The sequence below is a fragment of the Amblyraja radiata genome, chromosome 9, assembly GCF_010909765.2.
Source record: "Amblyraja radiata isolate CabotCenter1 chromosome 9, sAmbRad1.1.pri, whole genome shotgun sequence".
Classification (NCBI taxonomy): Eukaryota; Metazoa; Chordata; class Chondrichthyes; order Rajiformes; family Rajidae; genus Amblyraja; species Amblyraja radiata.
The window spans coordinates 5635125-5657733 of record NC_045964.1 but is presented as its reverse complement, the minus strand read 5'-3'; the positions used below and the strand labels follow the sequence as shown (position 1 = coordinate 5657733).

The following is a 22609-nucleotide window of genomic DNA, read 5'->3' as shown; positions in this document are numbered from 1 at the left end:
GTAACCAATTAATCAAATAGTATCCATTTTTTAATATGATGTGAAAGGGCAATAATGTAGTTCGCTTAACGATAATTTAGAACTAGTTAAAACAGTGCTTATTTAAGTTTTGCTTTCTTAGAGACAGTCATAGAGCATAAAAACAGGTCCTTCGGCCCAAAGCCCATGCCCAAGATGCATCTACACTAATACTGATGGGCTCACAACGAACAAATAATTAGTTTCTCCAGCCTAGTTACTGGTATTAAGAGCTCCAATAACATTCTCTTTGCATGTGTAAAGCAAGCTAAGAAAGAGGAATCTTTCAAAATGCAAAGGAATTTTATTTTTGCCTGGTTAGCAAAGTCAAAGTTAAGTGCATCCACGATGGGCAACAAGAACACAATGTTTGTTATTTTAATTCACAATCAGTTATTTAATTTGTAGAAACAAAATGTAAATGAATGGAGATAGTCAGCAGAATCAGGCAGCATCTGCGGAGCGAATGTTTCAGGTCTAAATTCTAAATGTGCAACGCTGCGTTTGTTTTAAGAGAAAATTTAGTCATTCATTAGAGGGGTATAATTATTATGGTTCCAAACCAACATAATGTTATGAAGGAGTCAACTGTTTAAAAAAAGTGTTGATGAAATAACAGGTTGTTGTAGAAGGATGGATACAGTGTTGGTGCATTGTAACTTCATACAGTTTTATGCTAGCTGTGAGCCACGTACCAATTCATTACTTGACTATCAACATAGTAGTACTGTTGATGTGTTTTAAATAATTAATTTGGCATTTAAAATTATCAACTACATGAATCAGCGCAGTGACTCTAAATTTCTATCCAGATACTCATTTTAAAATACCTAACTTATCAAAAGCACATAGATTAAACGGAACTCTACGAGTTACTGAGCGATCACTTACAAATCGTGGCGGTTGTTTGCAGTTACGTGGTTCAATTTCCAAGGATTTGTTGAACAAATAGTCTGTAAACTCCTTTTCATTCATATTTCCCATTGGATTCAGATTTTCAAAAAACTTCTGTGTATCAACACAAACAGAACTTCCAGGTAAGTTTTAGTGAAATATAGTGGGGAAACTGATTTTCAAATTTAGTTTAGTATAGTTTCGAGATACAGCGCAGAAACAGGCCCTTCAGCCCACCGACCAGCAATCCCCGCACACTTAACACGATTCGACACACACTTGGGACAATTTACATTTATACCAAGCCAATTAACCGACAAACCTGTACGGCTTTGCAGTGTGGGAGGAAACCGAAGATCTTGGAGAAAACCCATGCAGGTCACGGGGAGAACGTACAAACTCTGCACAAGCACCTGTAGTCAGGATTGAACCCGGGTCTATGGCGCTGTAAGGCAGTAGCTCTACCACTGTGCCTTTTAGATTTTGGCTGTGGAGAACAGCATCTAGCTCACTAAATATACCATGCCTTCTCCGAGCCATGCTTCCTTGTATTCCCTCTACTGGAGTGGTTTCCCCTAGCTGTGGTGACTTGGTCAGGCCACTCTACACTTAGTTTAAATGGCATATCAAAATCTAAATCCTGACAAAAAAAGTTAGTACCAAGTGAGTTACCTTTATATCTGTTTCCACTTGTAGGCAGTAGGGCTGATTTTGATACTGTTGAATTTCTCCTGTGATTTCTGCCACTTTCCTGCGCTTGCTAAAATTGATCAATTCTTTCCCACATCTTTTCAGGAAATCTGGGTTCCCCACTTCCGTCTTCAGGATGTTTGTCAAATAAATACCTTTGAATGGAAATAGTGTATGAAATTTCAACTCAAAATAAAACTACAAACATGCTTAACACAGATAAAGAAAAACAAAATCACGTGTTCAATTTTTCATACAATTTAAGAACTGAGATTAAAACATGAAAGCACAGACTGCCTGACAAACTGCATGGATTTAAACCAACCTCTACAGATGCACCGTAGAAAGCATTTTATCAGGATGCATCACTGCTTGGTTTGGGAACAGCTCCATCCAAGACCGCAAGAAATTGCAGCGAATTGTGGAGGCAGCCCAGACCATCACACAAACCAACCTCCCTTCCATTGACTCCATTTATACCTCACGCTGCCTCGGCAAGGCCAGCAGCATAATCAAGGACCAGTCGCACCCTGGTCACTCCCTCCTCTCTCCACTCCCATTGGGCAAAAGGTACAGAGGTGTGAAAGCGCACACCTCCAGATTCAGGGACGGTTTCTTCCCAGCTGTTATCATCTGGCAACTGAACCATCCTACCACAACCAGAGTGGAATCCTGAACTACTATCTACCACATCGGCGACCCTCGGACTATCTTTGTTCAGACTTTACGTTGCACTGTGAATGGCTCTATTGCAACCATGTATTCTCTTTCCGCTGGTTGGTTAGCACGCGACAAAAGCTTTTCACTGTACCTTGGTACACATGACAAAAAACTGAACTGAAAAGTGGTACTTTGCACAATTCATTGCTGAATCAATTCAAGGAACCAGGGAGATAAGTAGTTGAATTTCCTACCAAAGAAAGGCACACAAGGTGGGTTTATTGACTTCAGCTTGGTCAGGTACTTCTTGAAGTGATCTTGACTTAGGTCCACTGCTTCCTCCAAAACCCTTTTCTTTCTTTCTGGCAATGCCTATGCAAAATATAGAAAGTTGTAAGCAAATATACAAAAATGCATGCTCTTAAACCAAAAAAATAAATTCCTAGATATAAAAATCAATATTATCCAATAAATGAATGTTATTCAAAATTAATTTGCAAATGCTATTAATTTTCAAACCCCTCTTTCATCCGCGGATCAACGGGCAAACAGATCAGGAAGGATTTAATGACAGCGGAGAGAGGATTTGGAAGGAACGTATAAGGATAAGCACGAGGCACAAAGCATTTCAACCATTAGAACAACACAATTACCTCAAGACTGTACATTGGACAGAGGCTGAAATTTACCATAAAATATTTAATTATAATTTGATAATAATAATGTACAATTTTATGAATTATGTATCTTTTCTCTTGTTGCTGCTTATTATTACAAATTATAAATAGATCTGTTAAGAGGTAAAATTGAGGGACACTGGCATGGGACCTTGTGACCTCAAGCTTGCCTCTGTCCTTGTTCAACGCCCTGATAGAATCTGGGCAATAATGGGATCTCCATGGGTAGGTCTGGGCAACAATGGGAACTCCATCACTGGGCAACAATGGGAGATACATGGGTGGGTCTGACGATAATGGGAGATCCATGGGTGGGCAACAATGGGAGCGCCATGGGTGGGAAACAATGGGATCTCCATGGATTGACATGGGCAACAATTCCATGGGAGGGTCTGTGGTTAAATGGGACCTCCATGGGTGGGTAACAATGGTACCTCCACGGGTGCGTCTGGGCAACAATGGGACCTCCATCGATGTCCTGAAGAAGCCCCAACTGCCAGACTCCTCTCAAAGGCACCAGCTGCTGGCAATGCCCCAGAACCTAGCCTTGCCTGCTTTCAACACAGTCCGAATTACTAAATATTGCTAACATTTAAAACCATGCAAATAAGGCAATTAAGAAAATATAATTTTAAAATACAGAAGAAGAAAAATTATACTACAAAAAGTAAAGGAATTTGCCAACTATTTGTGCAGCTTTACAATGGTCGTTGTAACAACACAGATTCTGCAACAGACTAGAAACATAGTAAATAGGTGCAGGAGTAGGCCATTCAGCCCTTCGAGCCAGCACGATATGACCATTCAATATGATCATATATTATATGATCATATGTTATTCCCGATGTTGGGGAAGTCCAGAACTAGGGGTCACAGTTTAAGGATAAGAGGAAAGTATTTTAGGACCAAGATGAGAAAATCATTTTTTACACAGAGAGTGGTGAATCTGTGGAATTCTCTGCCACAGAAGGTAGTTGAGGCCAGTTCATTGGCTATATTTAAGAGGGAGTTAGATGTGGCCCTTGTAGCTAAAGGGATCAGGGGGTATGGAGAGAAGGCAGGGATGGGATACTGAGTTGGATGATCAGTCATGATCATATTGAATGGCGGTGCAGGCTCGAAGGGCCGAATGGCCTACTCCTGCACCTGTTTTCTATGTTTCTATCATGGCTGATCCTCCAAAATCATTACCCTGTTCTGGCTTTTCTCCCATACCCCTTGATTCCCTTAGCCCTAAGAGCTAAATCTAATTCTCTCTTGAGAACATCCAGCCAATTGGCCTCCACTGCCTTCTGTGGCAGAGAATTCCAGATTCACAACTCTCCTTTTTTACATACATATAGAAATGTTTACAGTCAGTTTTTATATTTCCTGCAAGCTTTCTTTCATGCTCTTTTTTCCCTCTCTTAATTAACCCTTTGTTGAGTTTTAAATTTCTCCCAGTCCTCTGGTTTTCCGCTTCTTCTGGCCAATTTATATGCCTCTTCCTTGGCTTTAACGCTATCCTTGACTTCCCTCGTCAATCACGTCAATTGCTTTCTAATTCAATGACATTTCTGTAGACAAACGCAAGAATTGAGCAGCAAGAGATGCAAAACAAACTAAAGCCATCAGTACACACTGCTCACCTCAAAAGTATGATCCAGCCTGTAAACTGGTACCGAGTTAACTGTACTAACAATCTCCAGCACACCATTAAAGTTGTTGAGCTCCTGGAATATTTGTAGGATCTCTATAACACGACTTAAAACAGCCACTCTTTCCTCAAGATTTTCCGCCTCCACTATACACCTGAGAATAAACAGAATATATCAGCAGTCACAAACAGAGAACCTGAACAATTCCACATTCTGAAACATTTTACACTTTGAGATAAGCGGCAAAACATTTCAATCTCACTTCCCTTTTCAGATTGCATTGCAGTTGTAATTTGCTACCAACACAATGTTCACCATGGAGCAAATCAAATGTAAAGAAGGAAGTGAACAGAAGATGCTGATAAAGTTGATGACAAAATGTTCACAAGTGAAAGACACAAAATCTTTCCCTACTGTGGCAATTAACAGTGATTCAAAAATATTCATAAAGACAGTTTATTTGTGGACAGTGAAAATTAAAATTAATTAACAATAAAATTCCTAAATCTGCACTCATTCTCTGTCAACGTTTCCATAAAAAGTTTGAATGTCCTGATACCTGAAACCAACCTCTTTACAAGATCTAACTTCCAATTCCACAATATTCCCACAACCAGCATTTCTCCAGATATTAGCTAATGTTTCACCTCTTTTTACAGCTAATGCCCCTTAAATCCATGTTCTCTAGTTAAGATTCCCCTACTCTGGGTAAAAGACTGCATTCACCCTATCGATACCCCTCATGATTTTATACACCTCTATAACATCACCCTTCTGTGCTCCAAGGAATTAAGTCCTAGCTTGCCCAACCTCTCAGATGCTTGAGACCCAGTAACATCTTTGTAAATCTTCTCTACTCTCTTTTCAGTATAAAACTGCCCACAATACTCCACATGCAGTCTAACCAAAGCTTTACGCCGTTGCAATATGGCTTCCCAATTTTCATACACAAAGCCCCGACCGATGATGGGAAGCATGTCTTAGACATTCTTTGCCACTCTATCTACTTGTGTTGTCACTTTCAGGGAGATACCGACCTGGACCCTAAATCTCTGTATATCGATGCTGTTAATGGTTCTGCCATTTGTTGTATACTTTTCCCTTGCATTTGACCTCCCAAAATGCATCACCTCACACTTGCTCAGACTAAACTCCATCTGCCAATTCTCCGCCCAAATTTCCAAATGGGGCGGCATGGTGGTGCAGTGCTGCCTTAGTGCCAGAGACCCGGGTACGATCCAGACTACGGGTGCTGTCTGTACGGAGTTTATACGTTCTCCCCGTGACCTGCGTGGGTTTTCTCCGAGAACTTTGGTTTCCTCCCACACTCCAAAGATGTACAGGTTTTTAGGTTAATTGGCTTGGTATAAATGTAAATTGTCCCTAGTGTGTGGGGATTAATGGTCGGTGTTGGACTTGGTGGGCCAAAGGGCCTGTTTCTGTGCTGTATCTCTAAACTACAATAAACTGATCTGGATCTTGCGGGTTCTTTTGACAAACTTCCTCACTGTCCACAACTCCACTAATTCTCGTGGCATCTGTAAAATCTAGATTTACATTTTCATCAAAATCAATGACATATTGTGCATTGAGAAAGTATTCAGACCCCTTCACTTTTTCCACATTTTGTTACATTACAGCCTTATTCTAAAATTGATTACAGTCATTTTTTTTATCATCAATCTACGCACAATATCTCATAATATAAAAGCGAAAACAGGTTAGTAATTTTTGCAAAATAATTAAAAATAAATAATTGAAATATCACATTTACGTAAATATTCAGACCCTTTGCTATGACTCAAAATTGAGCTTCGGTGCATCCAGTTTCCATTGATTATCCTTGAGATGTTTCTACAACTTGATTGGAGTCCACAAGTGGTAACTTAAATTGATTGTACATGATTTGGAAAGGCACACACCTGTCTATATAAGATCCCACAGTTGACAATGCATGTCAGAGCAAAAACCAAGCCATGAGGACAAAGGAATTGTCTGTAATAATAATAATAACAAATTTTATTTGTTGGGCGCCTTTCAGACATCTCAAGGACACCTTACATAGATTAACAGGAATATAAACATATAATCAGAGTAAAATAAATAATAAAGACATCACAGAGACACAAACTAAAAACAGAATTCAGTCCAAAAACAGAAAATCAAAAACACAATGTGAAGAGAGAGCAGCGGCAGCTAAAGCGCGCCAGCGTCCACTCTCCCTTCACGGCAGCCATCTTGGACAAAGACTAACAGGATTACGTAGAGACAGAAAATCATCCCCCCACAATGGATACCACTGTGGGGGAAGGCACAATGTCAAGTCCCCAGCCCCAAGTTCACCCAAAGTCAGGCCTGCCACCGCAGTTGCCTCTATGGAGGCCCGATGTTCCTGGCCGTTCACACCGGGTGGTCTTGCCCCGGCGTTGGGAGAGTCCTCTCAGCGGCTGGGCCACCTGGAACGGCCGCTTCCAAGCTGTAGACCGCGGCTTCCGGAGCCGACAAGGCCGCGCCGGTTTGGAGCTCCCAGGCTCACGATGTTGAAATCGGCGCCGCCCGCTCCGCAGACCCGCAGCCCGGAGGTGTTGCTCTCGGCGGTCCAGCTCACCGGAGCTCCAGCGCGTCGATCCAGCGTGGCGACCCAGGCAAGGCATCGCCCGCTCCGCTCCACAAATAGCGCTCCAGCGCTGTGCCGCCACCGAGGCCGAGGTGCTGGGCGGTCCCCGCCAGGAAACGGCGCTCCTAGCCCGCTGGTAGGCCGCGAGGACGGGTCGACGGGCAGCCCGGAGAAAAAGCTGCCTCACCGACCAGGTAGGGACCCAGAAATAAAATTGCCCCCTACCCCCCACATTAAAAAGTCCATTTCTCCAAACGGACGAGACAGGACTAACTAAAAAACTTTAAAAAAAGCGAGTTTAACGGACGGCTGCTGGTTAGCAGCCGTTCCTCCATAGATGGCTCCTCCTCCATGTATTCTGTAGACCTCCGAGACAGGATTGTGTTGAGACACAGATTTGGGGAAGGGTATAAAACATTTTTTGCAGCATTGCAGATCCCGAAGAGCACAGTGGCCTCCGTCATTCTTAAATAGAACTTTGAAACCACCAGGACTCTTCATAGAGCTGGTCGCCCGGCCAAACTGAGCAATCGGGGAAGAAGGGCCTTGGTCAGGGAGGTGACCAAGAACCCGATGGTCACTCTGACAGAGCTCCAGAGTTCCTCTGTGGAGATGGGAGAAACTTCCAGAAGGACAACTATATCTGCAGCACGCCACCAATCAGGCCTTTATTGTAGAGTGGCCAGACAGAAGCCACTCCTCAGTTAAAGGCACATGACAGCTCGCTTGGAGTTTGCCAAAAGGCACCTAAACAAGATTCCCTGGCCTGATGAAACCAAGATTGAACTCTTTGGCCAAGTGTCACGTGTCACGTCTGGAGAAAACCAGGCACCGCTCAACACCTGGCCAATACCATATCTACGGTGAAGCATGGTGGTGGCAGCATCATGCTGTGGAAATGTTTTTCAGCAGCAGGAACTGGGAGACTAGTCAGGATCGAGGGAAAGATGAACGGAGCAAAGTACAGAGAGATCCTTGATGAAAACCTGCTCCAGAGCGTTCAGGACCTCAGACTGGGGCAGACGTCCACCTTCCAACAGGACAACGACCTAAAGCACACAGCCAAGACAACGCAGGAGTGGCTTTGTGACAAGTCTGTGAATGTCCGTAAGTGGCCCAGCCAGAGCCCGGACTTGAAACCGATCGAATATCTCTGGAGGGACCTGAAAATAGCTGTGCATCGACGCTCCCCATCCAACCTGACAGAGCTTGAGAGGATCTGCAGAGAAGAATGGGAGAAATTACCCAAATACAGGTGTGCCAAACTTGTAGCGTCATACCCAAGAAGATTTGAGGTTGTAATCACTGCCAAAGTACCTCAATAAAGTACTGAGTAAAGGGTCTGAATACTTATGTAAATGTGATATTTCAGTTATTTATTTTTAATTATTTTGCAAAAATTTCTAAACACCTGTTTTCGCTTTTTTATTGTGGGCTACTGTGTGTAGATTGCTGATTAAAAAAATGAATTTAATCCATTTTAGAATAAGGCTGTAACGCAACAAAATGTGGAAAAAGTGAAGGGGTCTGAATACTTTCTGAATGCACTGTATATTACAAACAGAAGTCATACAATCACATAGACTTACTTTTCAAACCACAGTGTTAGGTTTGTTGTGTGACGAATCATTTTCAATAAATTTGGAGAATTCACCTCTTTGTTTTCTTTTGTCCAGACACTTCCTACAAGTTCAGATGGCTGAACAGCCCTGAAAAACATGGACAGAATGCCACGTACATTTCTTAAAAGTCCTCAAATAAAAGAAAAAAGTCATATAAGATTCTCTGATTTACGGACTGTTCCCAGGGACACATTCCGCGACGGGCATCAGTGCTGCTAGAAGGTCATCATCTCGGTGAAAGATGCTCTTTGGTCAGCCCGAAATGTTGACCTCCCAGCAGAGCGAGATATCTGACAGGGAATGTTGCCGACTGGCCCGCTGTGTCCTGCAGGAGTCCGTGCTGAGGGACGCACTGAAGCTTGGAGCAGCCAACACCAAGGCTCCGTGGGGGAGGACCATAGTCTAGGGTCCTTCTGCTGCTGGACATTGGGGGTCAGGGTGTGGTGGAGACGCCCCTCAAATGAGGGAAGGGAGATCACCCCAAGGGCCTACATGAGTGGCAAGTGTAGGGTAAAACGTGTAAACACTACGGATCGACAAAATGAATGTATGTATGTATAGCCTCCGAGAATGTCGGAATAATTTTTGCACAGTTCTGGCATTGTATATATTTTTTACTCTGAATAAAGTTTATTTTGAATTTTTTAAAAATAAGAACAGAAGAGATCCATACTTGTGCGTTAATGGCCTGAATTAATTTTTTATAATTTATATATTTTTTGTAAGTAGCGCTTAAATATATACACACTTTTAGCTAATTTTAATCATTAATCTGTGCATGCATGAAATTATTACATCCCACTTGCTGGTCAATGGAACTATACCGTACAGGTGCACAACCTTTTATCCGGAGTTCCGGAAACCGAAAAGCTCCGAAAACCGGACATTTTTTCCAGGATGTCGTCTGCACACCAAAGCTCGCGGGCGCCAAACTTGACCCGAAACGACCCACGGTCAACCCAGGTCTGTACTACTGTAGCGGCTGCCTCCTCCCCGGAGACCGGGGAGACACTTAAACATCTGTAAATCATTGCTTAAATGTTAGTCACTTAGTTTGGAGGGCTTTTATGTGAAGGGGGGGGGGGGGAGGGGGGGGTGAAGGGGAAACTTTAATTCTTAGTCCCCTACCTGGTCGGAGAGACGGGGAGCGGGCAATGCCTTACCGGGTCGCCGTGCAGTAAGCTCCGGAGCGCTGTGGCCATCGACTCCCAACATCGCGGAGCTGGGGCTGCGGGCGTCCGGCCGCGGGCGGCGCCGGTTGTAGCTCCGACCCCGGCAACTCTACCCCTGGCTGCGCGGCGCTCCAAATCCAGCGCGGCCCGCGGCCGGACGCCCGCAGTCCCAGCTCCGCGATGTTGGGAGTCGGCGGCCACAGCGCTCCGGAGCTTACTGCACGGCGACCCGGTAAGGCATTGCCCGCTCCCCGCCTCTCCGACCAGGTAGGGGACTAAGAATTAAAGTTTCCCCCTTCACCCCCCCCACCACATAAAATCCCTCCAAACTAACTGACTAACATTTAAGCAATGATTTACAATGATTCCCCGGTCTCCGGGGAGGAGGCAGCCGCTCCAGACTTTTCAAGCCGCCGGCGCTACCTACCTAATCTACGCTAAAAATCTTCCATTCCGAAATCCAAAAAATTCCGAAATCCGAGAAGTGTCTGGTCCCAAGGCTTTCGGATAAAAGGTTGTGCACCTGTACTATGCTTGGTGCAGATTCATTGAAGCTCTTGCGGTTCCCCATTCTGACAACTCACAGGCATGTTCCTCCCTCTACCTGGGCTGTTGTGCTGGGAACCTGGACCAAATCCCCACCTGTCGTCCTCTGCTATCTCAAAGCACAGCACCCATAAAAGTTGATAGCTTTAAACTTTATATCTGAACATATTTGGTGAAACCGCAACTGCTGTTTTACCTGTACAGGTCCGATTCCAAGAGTGTAAGTTGCCGTGCTATTTCAATGGGATGAAGGGTCATGAGATCAAATGTCTCCATCTGTCCAGACCGACTAATGTACCATTCAATTTGCAGTGGTGGGTTCTCAAAAGTGATAGCATGGCTGATTCCATTCACTTCAGCTTGTCTCTTGCGATTAATGATTTTTGTAATTGATTCAACCCACTTCTTCATGGCTTTCCCTGCAAAGAGAACATAGTGTGTGTTACTCTAAGGGTCTCTAGCTTTTCAAATAATTTCAATATGTATAGAACTTAGCCAGGGATAATTACTATCTACAAAGTTTAAATATTCATTGACATGAAGTTTCTGGCTTTGGTGACATTAGGGCACTAACCGTACAGATGAGACAACATAATCAACATCTTAGGTCACAAGTTATTCAACAACTTAGTTACAAAGCAAATTGGAGAAACAGCACCTCATATTTCGCTTGGGCAACTTACAACCCAGCAGTATGACTCTTGATTTCTCTAACTTCATGTAACCCTTGCACCCCCTCTCTCTCCGTCTTGTTGAGTCTCATTGTCTGTAAAGGGCCTGTCCCACGAGCATGCGACTCCATGCGGCAAGCGCGACCTAACGTGGTCGCTTGAGCCGTACGGCCTCGCGGGGCCGGTCCCACTTCGATCGCCGGAGCCGTATGGAGTTGTGCAGACTGGTCCCGACATCGCGCGGGGCTCCGAAAAACTAAACCTGTTCAAAAATTCCCCGTGGCAACGGCCTACCGGCCCGCAGCCGCCTCAACGCCGTACGCACCGCCTCGACAGGCGTGCGCGGTGTCTCGACGCAGTACGCAGCATCTTGATGCCATACGTCACGCGCGGACTTCGCTCGAACTACACATCACTCACTCGACCTCCGCGCAGCCCCCGCTTCCGGTTTGGTCGCGCTCGCCGCATGCAGTCGCATGCTGGTGGGACCGGCCCTGTACGGGGATCACTCGACTTCCGCGCGGCCCCCGCTTCTGGTTTGGTCGTGCTTGCCGCATGCTCGTGGGAGAGGCCCTTAACTCGTTTACACCTAGCCCACCTGGCCTGTTTCCGTTATCATCATTACTTTTTTGCATATCTTTCATTCATTTGTTCTATACCTCTCCATATCATCGTCTATATCTCGTTTCCCTTTCCCATAATTCTCAGTCTGAAGAAGGGTCTCGACCCAAAACATCACCTATTCCTTTTCTCCAGAGATGCTGTCTACCCGCTGAGTTACTCCAGCTTTTTGTGTCTATCTTCGGTTTGAATCAGCGTCTGCAGTTTCTTCCTACACAAACACCAGTCAACGTTTGATTCTGACTATGATAGGGAGTCAGTGTTTAAATCAGTGACTACAGCTGAACTTGATTTCTCAGCATCAGGGCCAGGAAAGGCAGTGTGCACGACTCCAGGACTTGGCTTTATGGGAAACAGCCAGAAACATGCATTTTATAAGGTTGTAAACAACCAAAGGAACTGCAAAACTAAAGCAGAAAATAACAAAACCTTTTGCAGAAAAGCAAAGGGTAAATTGGCAACAATGAGAGGAAATTGAGGTTTAAATGTTACTCATAGTAAAAGGAATTCCCTTCAATGCATGAACACAACGTAACTTGTAACACAAGTGGTCAACATCTGACCCAACAGACAGAGTTTTCAGCAAAAATAAGTACCTCGCACACTTGAAATAAATGCTTCCAAGCGATTAAGTAGCACGTTGTCTCTCTCAAAGTCGTAGAAGTGATGTTCTACCCAATGCCGAAAAACATTTAGCACCCTAAACAAAAGAAACAAGTTTGTAAAAAAATTCAATCACTCATTTCACATTAGTTGTGAAAATGCAACACAAACTTAGAAGAGAGAACTTTAGAGATTAGGATTTACAACTACAAATGCCCTCAAAAGGGCATCTTGTTCAACATGTTGGGTTGAAGGGCCTGTTTCTGTGCTGTGTGACTCTGTGGCTCTAACACTGCAAGTTATATAATAATAAAGTTATATATATAATAAAGAATGTGAAGACCATACAAAACTCTGCAGATATTAAAAACCATTGCTGTATATTTATAGAAATGCCTTTCAATTTAAGATTAGTTCTCAGGTACTTCCAAAGGTACAGAAGGGGGAGTATATTTTTACATTTGCTGGCCACTCTGTCTGAAATAATTGCTGGGAAAAAAAGTATTTCAATTCAAATGAGAGCTCGACTGTGAGAGGCCACACAGAGTAGACACTTTAAATGTTGAAACAAGCATGAAATCTGAAATAACATTTCTTCAGCCAGTTCAATGTAACTGTGGTTGCCAAAGGAACGATGTCGCCAAGAAATTTGCAGGGAAAATGCAGATACAATTCACATGTGTGCACAAAGGATCATATCTTGCAGCGACATTCCTGGTGCCAAATCAAACAAAAGTCTATTGCAAACTGTGGCTAGACAAATAAAGCTGGAGGAACACAGTGGGTCAGACAGCATATCTGGAGAGAAGGAATAGGTGACATTTGGGGTCGAGACTGAAGTCTGAAGAAGGGTCTCAACCCGAAGCATCATCTATTCCTCTTCTCCAGAGATGCTGCATCTGACCAGCTGAGTGACTCCAGCATTTTGTGTCTACCTTCGGTGTAAACTAGCATCTACAGTTCCTTCCTACACCTTCTCACTTTGGTTCAACAGGATGATCATTTGACAGACAGAATCAATAGCAAGAATGTCCTTCCTCAAATCAGGAGACCAAAACTGCACACAATACTCCAGGTGTGATCTCACCAGGCAGGGCCCTGTATAACTGCAAAATCCTCTCGCTATGAAGGCCAACTTTCTTCTCTGCCTGCTGTACCTGCATGCTTACTTTCAGTGACTGATGTACAAGGACACCCAGGTCTCGTTGCACCTCCTTTTTTCCTAATCTGACACCATTCCAATAATAATCTGCCTTCCTGTTCTTGCCACCAAATTGGATAGCCTCACATTTATCAACATTATATTGCATCTGCCATGCATCTGCTCACTCACCCAACCTATCCCAGTCATCCTGCAGCCTCATAGCATCTTCATCGTAGCTCACTCTGCAACCCAGCTTTGTGTCATCCGCAATTCCTTTGTGTATATTGTTTATGACTGGGGTCCCAGCACTGAGCCTTGTGCCACCCCATATGTCACTGCCTGCCATTCTGAAAAGGACCTGTTAATTCTTACTCTTTGCTTCTGTTTGCCATCCATTTTTTTAAATCAATGTCAATACCCTACCCCCAATACCATGTGCTCTAATTTTGCACACTAATCTCTTTTTGAAAGTCCAGTTACACCACATCCACTGCCTCTCCCTTATCCATGCTACTTGTTACATCCTCAAAAAATTCTAGAAGATTCATCAAGCATGATTTCCCCTTCATTAATCCATGCTGACTTTGACCGATCCTGTCACTGCTTTCCAAATGCGCTGCTATCACATCTTTAATAATCGACTCTAGCATCTTCCCAATACCGATGTAAGGCTGACTGGTCTATAATTCCCCGTTTTCTCTCTCCCCCCTTTCTTAAAAAGTGGGGTTACATTGGCTACTCTCCAGTCCACAGAAACTGATCCCGAGTCTATAGAACTTTGGAAAATGATGACCAATGCGTCCACGATTTCTAGGGCCACCACCTTGAGCACTCTGGGATGCAGCCCATCAGGCCCAGGGGGTTTATTTGCCTTCAGTCCCAACAGTTTACCCAACACCATTTCCTGACTAATGTGGATTCCCTTCAATTCCTCCCTCCCATTAGATCCTCAGTCCCCTGGTATTTCTGGGAGATTGTTTGTGTCTTCCTTAAAGACAGAACCGAAGTACTTGTTTAACTGGTCTGCCAGTTCCTTGTTTCCCATCTTAAAAAACTGTTTCTGATTGTAAGGAACCTACATTTGTCTTCACTAATCTTTTTCTCTTCACATTTATATAGAAGCTTTTACAGTCAGTTTTTATATTCCCCACATGCTTTTTTTCATGCTCTATTTTTCCCTGTGAATTAACCCCTTTGTCTCCTCTGTTGAGTTCTAAATTTCTCCCAGTCCTCTGGTTTGTTGCTTCCTCTGGCCAATTTATATGCCTCTTCCTTGGATTTAACACTATCCTTGATTTCCCTCGTTAGCCACGGTTGAGCCGCCTTCCCCGTTTTATTTTTACGCCAGACAGGGATGAACAATTGTTGTAATTCATCCATGCGGTCTTTAATCTTTGCCATTGCATATCCAACGTCAACCCTTTAAGTATCATTTGCCAGTCTATCCTAGCCAATTCCCGTCTCATACCATCAAAGTTACCTTTCTTTAAGTTCAGGACCCTAGTCTCTGAATTAACTGTGTCACTCTCCATCTTAATTCCACCATTTTATGGTCACTGTTGCCCAAGGGGCCTTGCTAACAAATCCTTCCTCATTACACAATACCCAGTCTAGGATGGCCTGCCCTCTAGTTGGTTCCTCTACATATTGGCTGAGAAAACCTCTCGTATGCACTCCAGGAAATTCTCCTCCTCAGTGGTGCTACCAATTTGGTTGGCCCAATCTATATGACTAATCTTTAGGTAGATTAGTCACCCATAACTGCTACCTTTGCTACACGCATCCTTAATTTCCTGTTTGATGCTATCCCCATCTTCCCTACTGCTGTTTGGTGGGTCTGTACACAACTCCAACATGCGTTTTCTGCCCTTGACTATCTCGCAGTTCTACCCATACCGATTCTACAGCATCCAAGCTAATGTCTCTCCTTACCATTGCATTCATCTCCACTTGAACCAGCAATGCCACCCCACCTCCTCTTCCTTTCTGTCTATCCTTCCTGAATATTGAATACCGCTGCACGTTGAGCTCCCAGCCTTGGTCATCCTGGAACCATGTCCTCCTAATCCCAACTATATCATATCTACTAACAAACTAACTGCGCATTCCATTCATCCACCTTATTTCGAATGCTCCTTGCATTAAAGCATAAAGTTTGTTTTAACATTCTTAGCCCTTCCACTTATACTTTTCTACCTTTCGCTTCTGCCCTCATTTTACGGCCCTCTGCCTCCTTGTATTGGTTCCCATCCCCCTGCCATATTAGTTTAAACTCCCAACAGCACGAGCAAACACTCCCCCGAGGACATCGGTTCCAGTCCAGCCCAGGTGGAGACCGTCCGGTTTGTACTGGTTTCACCTGTCCCTGAACCAGTTCCAATGTCCCAGGAATATGAATCCCATCCCAATCCAAAGCCTGCCCTATCCATGTTCTCCAGTGATGCTGCCCGACCTGCAGTGTTACTCCAGCACTTTATGTCTTTTTTAGAGTGACGTTTTCGAGTGGTTTGGTGGCAACAGACTGCACCTTACGCTAGGTGAAGCAATGATGCAGGTAGCAAGGACATCACACTGACAGCACTGTTTGGAGAAACACACCTGAGCTGCACTGGCTGGACGTACTCCTTGCGGAAGCGTTTCAGCTCGGCACTGACTGGCTGCTCGCCCTTCTCCCTGGCCAGTCTGTCTGCCTCACTCGGCTCTGGGTCCGGTATTTCAAACCTGCACGAGATCCCAGCGTTCAACAATAACATTTAAAACAAATGGATTACACCAACAACACAAAAAAATACAGAGCAAATATTATTCAATTTAGTGAGGACTTATTTACCTTTCTATTAACAAGCTCAGTAACTCTTGGGATTTGCAGAATGAACGATATGTTGTCAGAAAAGTACGCACAAAATTAGGATCTGTAAATAAATATCACATTACTCATCTGCTGCTGTTGGGTTTGCCGTGTGGGTCAGAAACCTTTCAAACAGGACAGTGACTCATAACAGACAGAAGCTAATGTACAGGATCACTTCAGAGAAATTCTAACTTCCAGACTGGTGAAAGCAGAGTGATTGCAACCAAAATTAGTTCAGTATCTCCACTCAAGCAGCTGCAAATGTCTATTTTGCTTGGGACTGGAGAGTGTCAACTCCTTGCAGTTGGGAGAGCTAAAGCACAATAATCGTCTGTATTCAGCCAGCTGAATGAGCAAAACACATATCTCGAGTAATATATTGTACAATGGAGGTCTTCCAAGAATTAGTGCCTACTCGTGATCCAAAAGTGAAAACTTCAGTTATTCCTGATATAAGAGATATCATACATTTTGCAACTTTCCGACCGCTGCCTTCGTCTGCACAACGTTCAGCGCAGACTGCCCTTTCCAATGGGGAGCTCCTGAACCACAACAGGTCCAGTTCAGAACAGATGTGACCACTGGCCTGCACCATCACTTGCCTGCCTGCCGTACTGAGCTTGTGCAAGGAGCAGAATGTTGAGCAGCTGGGGAAGGTGATGGGGCAGCAGCATTGGCTGCGTGAGAGGGTCGTAATGCCTAATCGGCTGGGTGAGCGGAGGTCATAGCCTTAGAATTAAAGGGCAGCGGCGCTCTTTTAGAAAGGAGGTGAGGAGGAACTTCTTTAGTTGGAGGGTAGTTAATCTGTGGAACTCATTGCCACAGAGGGCTGTGGAGGCCGTCAGTGGATATTTTTAAGGCAGAGATAGACAAATTCTTGATTAGAACGGGTGTCAAGGGTTATGGGGAGAAGGCAGGAAAATGGGATGAAGAGGCAGAGGTTATCCATGACTTAATGGCGGAGTAGACTTGATGGGCCGAATGGCCTAATTCTAATCCGATAGCTTGTGAACTTGTAATGTCTACTTGGCTGGGTGAGAAGGTTGTAATGCCTGACTAAGGCATATGTCAGCAAAAGGCTAGGTCTTGCTTCATCTGCATGGGGAGCTCTCCTGAAGGTCAGAGGCACCACTGACCACTAATTCTAGTCAGATTTAGATTGCAGACAGGTATATGGATTCCATTTGAGTTTCATGTACCTAAAAGATCATTTTTAAGAATTCTTTCTACCGATTAAAATGTGCATCATGTTAGATATTCAAGTAAAAATCAAGTCAAAATGTATTGAAGAAAATGCTTCCAGTTAGCTTCCCCTCTTCCAATAGCTATAATATTGTGTTTACAATAAGCAAGTTATAGTAGGCAGGTTACTGGTGGCTGCAAGTAAGAATTTCATGGTTCAGCAAAACACTCTCGACTCCCCGACAAACTGAACACAGCACTTTGTCCCAGGTGAGTCGTGCAAACACCTTGAGGGTTGCACATCATCATCTGAAATTTAACCCCACTGGCTTCAGTGGAACCACACTTCAGACTCCTGCTCACCACATTTCTGCTCATCTCCGCCGATCAACGATGGATTTAGAGGCAATTCTTCTCCACCTCACGTTCACTTACATTGGTTTACAGCAAAAGTTTTGAACTAGTCAGTAGTAACACCTGAGTAAAACCATATAGTGGACAGAAACCAGGAGGTAGGGGGATATCTGTGGATAAATTAAATAGAATTCATTAAAAAATGTTAAGAGGGGAATTCTGCTGGTGCACCCACTTAGTTTACCTGCATACATGTGATACGTCAGCCTCTCAATTAATTTCAACACAGTTCCTCCCTTTATGATTGGTATGCCAGATTTGGTTTGGACGTTCTCTTCAAACACGATGTTCTCCTCAGAATCTTCCTCTGCAAAGTTATAAACACTGGGGCTGGGCAGCCGGAGTGGCTGCTCCTTCTCCTCCGACAGGAGGACCGTGTCCAACATACGCTCCAGGGTACTCCGATACTGAAGGGAAATCAGCGCGGCCATCCAGCTATTCTTGTCCTCTGCACATTTGGCAGCAAACATCACGCTATTCTCATCCTTGGCGAGGATCTCAAACGCGTGCTTGTGCTCACAGGAGTCATCTTTGTCAATGATTCGCACTTTGCGCATGGGAAACTTCTCCTTGAGCCTGTACTCGACGTTGCTGCAGCCGGGCAGCCTCGACGGCCCGTGATTGATCCTGCAGCTGATCATCAAGCCATCGAAGAGGAAAATGTGCCGCTCGTGCTTTGCTCCAATCCGCGTTAGTGTTCCTTCCATAATAAACTCATTACAGCACTGCCCAATATCCTTCCCCTCCCATCCATCAATGTTCTTTTGAATTTCATTCATCTTCTTAATAGCAAGGTGTTTACTTCGTATCTGATGGTTGTGGAGTCGAGGTAAAGGTTCTCTACGTAACAAAAAGTTCAAATGTTAGACTTTGTTGTATAACAAATACACCATAGAGAAAATATGCTTGGCTGTTTACATTTATCTCACAATATTTCATGTTTGACCATATTTGTTTAGAATGGAGAATCCAGATAAGCAGCTCACAGATTTACAATAAATCACTCAACAAAGGGTGATATTTTCAGCATTCAGGCACAAGGAAGACTTGAATGCATCTCTTGATTAGGCATATGTCAAGCACGCCTGGTGATATGGTTCACAACAGAGTAAATGACATTTATTCTACCCAACCTCATCCTACAGCACAGAAATCTTCCACAACGTCAATCAACCATGCTTTGGACCTGGCAACATTACTGATTCACCCAGTTTGAGATTATCAATCCACACGTCATGAGGGTGGTATGCATTCTATAGCAAGGCTCGTTAAATGATCAGAGCTTCAATTAAACTGTGCCTTCCCTGACAGTGGAAAGTGTTGATTCTGCTGTAGGGGGACGGTCATGTTAAATACTATAGTGTGTTGTGTCTTTTTTATTTTTTTATTTTATATGGATGTATGGTAATCTGATTTCTTCTCTGTAAAGCACTTTGGCTTCAACGTGATTTGATTTAAAAGTGCTATATAAAAACCTGGGAAAAGTCGCCTCTCCGTGGAGGAGGCGACCGAAGCGGTTTCCCCCTTACCCCCCTATACAAAACACACCGAGAAACATCAAAAACATACTGTAAAACATACTAAAAAAAAAAAAAAAAAAGTAGAAAAAAACCAGACACGCTGCTGACAGGGCCCGGCTTGAAGCGCCCCGACTGACCTCGTGGGGGACCCGTGAGGAAGAAGAAGCTCCGAATGCCGGCCCGCGGCCAACTTCTACCGCGGGCCCGGCGTGGACTTACCATCACCCCTGGAGGGGAGCTTCGACCGCCGGCCCTGCAGTCTGTGGTGCTTCTGGCTGCGGCGCGAATTTTAAATCTTCGACCGCCGGCCTCCGCGGTCTCCGGTGGGGAAGAGCCGATCCTGGACTTACCTGGACTTTTACCTTGTCCTTTATCATCTGGACGCCCGCAGCGACGGCTGCGGAGGGTTGAGGTCCCGACCACGGGGGGAAATGGAGGAGGACTGGCCAATTTCTGTGCCTTCCACCACAGCGATGAATGCTGTGGTGGATGTTTGTGTTGAATTTGTATTGTGTTTGTGTGTTCTTTATCATTGTACCGCTGCTGACAAATTCATTTCACTTGCACTTTATGTGCAATGTGACGAATAAAACTGATTGATTGATTGATTGATATAAATAAAAATTACTTACTTAAACTGACCTTGCTCACATGAAAGTGTTTGTCTATCTACATTGGCTGCATTCAAATTGGAGCTCAAAAGAAGACCTCTGCATCGGATTATTTCCTTTTAACTGTTCTGGTCGCCCCATTACAGAAAAGGTGGAGATGGCTTTGTACACAAATCACCCTTAAGTGATTTGGCGGGAAAGGTGTATCGTAACACTGGGGCACGGGTAATGTTCAAAGTAAAAATTCATCACATGCATCAAAGTAGATTATGCTTCTCTCCCCACATTCCTGAGCAATCGTCACCCTTCATATCCAACAGAATATTATAAGAGCCACTGTCACCCTTCATACCCAAAAACTACCAGCTACAGTTCTCAGAGGTGATTTCAATCACAACAGCACGCCGAGTAACTACGGACATTTGAAATGGCTGTTAAAAGCATCACCCATAAATGTAGTTTAGGTTACAAATATTTCTAAAATATACAAAATGCACTCTTATAATTGATAAATAAACATGAATGGAATATACAGATTTGGCCAAAGGAGAAATTAACGTTTATTTGTGGTCGGTCTGACCAGAGTGTGTCAAAGCTTCAACTAGTGTTGCTATACAAAGGATCAATGGTGAGTATTTGAGCTTACCCTGCCCTGCGTTTAGGCAGGTGCTTATTGCAGATACGTTCCATACTGCACTGCAGATTCAGCAAGGTGGTGATGGCTTGTTTCAAACACTCCCTGTCTTCCTCATCTTTACTTTTCTCCTGTAGTTGCTATAATCACAAAGACAAATATAATAAAACGCTTGGATACAAAGGCACCACAACAGCAAGGTCAGGTTTGCCGTGGTGAAATATCACCAGGAAATAATCCTCATGGCATTTTAATGTAGCGTTACAATGGTGACAACATGACTTTTACCTATTCCACCATAAAAAGGGCAACTCTGTTGGACTAATGTCTGGTCTTATGAACGGGTACTAGATAAAGACGTGGAAACACAATTAGTCCAACTCAGTCCCAGCTCCACGTCAAAGCAATGAATATTTTTCAGTTGCTGATAGATTGAGACAGACTCAAATATTTTACATTAGAAATAAAGCAATGGGTGCTGCAAAATAATAGTCACTCATGAATGCCCAACACCACCCATCAGTATGTCTAGTGGATTTTGTACAAACTACAGGCCACAGATTTATCACTAGTAGGGGTTGTTGTCATTAAGTTCCTACATGTCTAAGGAACACAAACAGGAAAATATGTTGTAATTCAACTTTAAAACTGTGATGAGTTTAATTTGGACCAAAACACTGAACTTATTAGAATGGATGTCCCACAACATCACCTGCCCATTCCCTCCACAAATGCTGTTTGTTCCCAACGTCCAAACTCCCCTGCCTCTCCCAATCATAGTACTGTCTTGGGTAGGGTTGCCAACTGTTCCTTTATTAGCCGGGACATCCCGTATATTGAGCTAAATTGGTTTGTCCCATATGGGACCGCCCCTGACTGCTAATACTCGGGATCTTGTTGAAACATATAAGATTATTAAGGGTTTGGACACGCTAGAGGCAGGAAACATGTTCCCGATGTTGGGGGAATCCAGAACCAGGGGCCAGAGTTTAAGAATAAGGGGTAAGCCATTTAGAAAGGAGACGAGGAAACACTTTTTCTCACAGAGTTGCGATTCTGTGGACTTCTCTGCCTCAGAGGGCGATGGAGGCCGGTTCTCTGCATACTTTCAAGAGAGAGCTAGATAGGGCTCTTAAAGATAGTGTCAGGGGATATGGGGAGAAGACAGGAACGGGTACTTATTGGGGATGATCAGTGATGATCACATTGAATGGCGGTGCTGGCTTGAAGGGTTGAATGGCCTACTCCAGCACCTATTGTCTATTGTCTATTTCTGTTCCCACCTCATTAAGAAAGGAGTGTAACGGCAGCGGCTCGACTGCAGTCTGTCTGTCTTTTTTTATTTTGTCTCGTTAAATGTATGTTTTGGATTCTAGATTATATTCTTTTTTAGTTGTGTCTATATGGGGGGTGGGGTGGGGGAAACAGTTTGATCTCTTCCCTGGACTTTTCCCTGTCGGGTCTCCGATGTCGTTGGGCCTAACACCGTGGAGCCGGCGGCAGCCTCCGGCCAGAATCAACCCGAGGGCTCCAGCCGCGGAGCCTACAGACTCGCCATCGCGGAGCTGGCCGACTTCGGAGCGGGGAGAGCTGTGTTGGCGCGCGGCTGTGACCCGACCTCGGAGCTCGGAGGCTCCGGCCGCAGGTGGACAGGAACATCGGGAGCTCGCAGGTGGGAGACCGCTTTTCGGAGCTCCCGCAACGGCAACTTCCCCCACCGGAATTGAGGGGTTTAAAGGACTCGGAGCGGGGCCTGACATTGCCCGGCGCGGCTTAAATGGCCACGGGACTTACCATTGCCCGCTGGGGGCTTTAACATCGTGAG

The 22609-nt window shown here is 44.4% G+C and overlaps 1 protein-coding gene across 2 annotated transcripts in view; it reads right to left on the bottom strand.

Annotated features, from left to right (window-relative positions):
• Positions 1 to 22609, bottom strand: part of sos2 (SOS Ras/Rho guanine nucleotide exchange factor 2) — a 99227-nt gene that overhangs the window by 12802 nt on the left and 63816 nt on the right. For both annotated transcript variants that reach the window (XM_033026566.1, XM_033026567.1), the window contains exons 9-19: positions 20797 to 20924; positions 18204 to 18859; positions 16403 to 16484; positions 16171 to 16293; positions 12422 to 12525; positions 10730 to 10952; positions 8783 to 8902; positions 4568 to 4730; positions 2517 to 2634; positions 1585 to 1757; positions 910 to 1026 (exon numbers count right to left, since the gene is read on the bottom strand). In XM_033026566.1, coding sequence (XP_032882457.1) covers positions 910 to 1026; positions 1585 to 1757; positions 2517 to 2634; positions 4568 to 4730; positions 8783 to 8902; positions 10730 to 10952; positions 12422 to 12525; positions 16171 to 16293; positions 16403 to 16484; positions 18204 to 18859; positions 20797 to 20924 — 2007 coding nt within the window. The remainder of the gene's footprint in view (positions 1 to 909; positions 1027 to 1584; positions 1758 to 2516; positions 2635 to 4567; positions 4731 to 8782; positions 8903 to 10729; positions 10953 to 12421; positions 12526 to 16170; positions 16294 to 16402; positions 16485 to 18203; positions 18860 to 20796; positions 20925 to 22609) is intronic.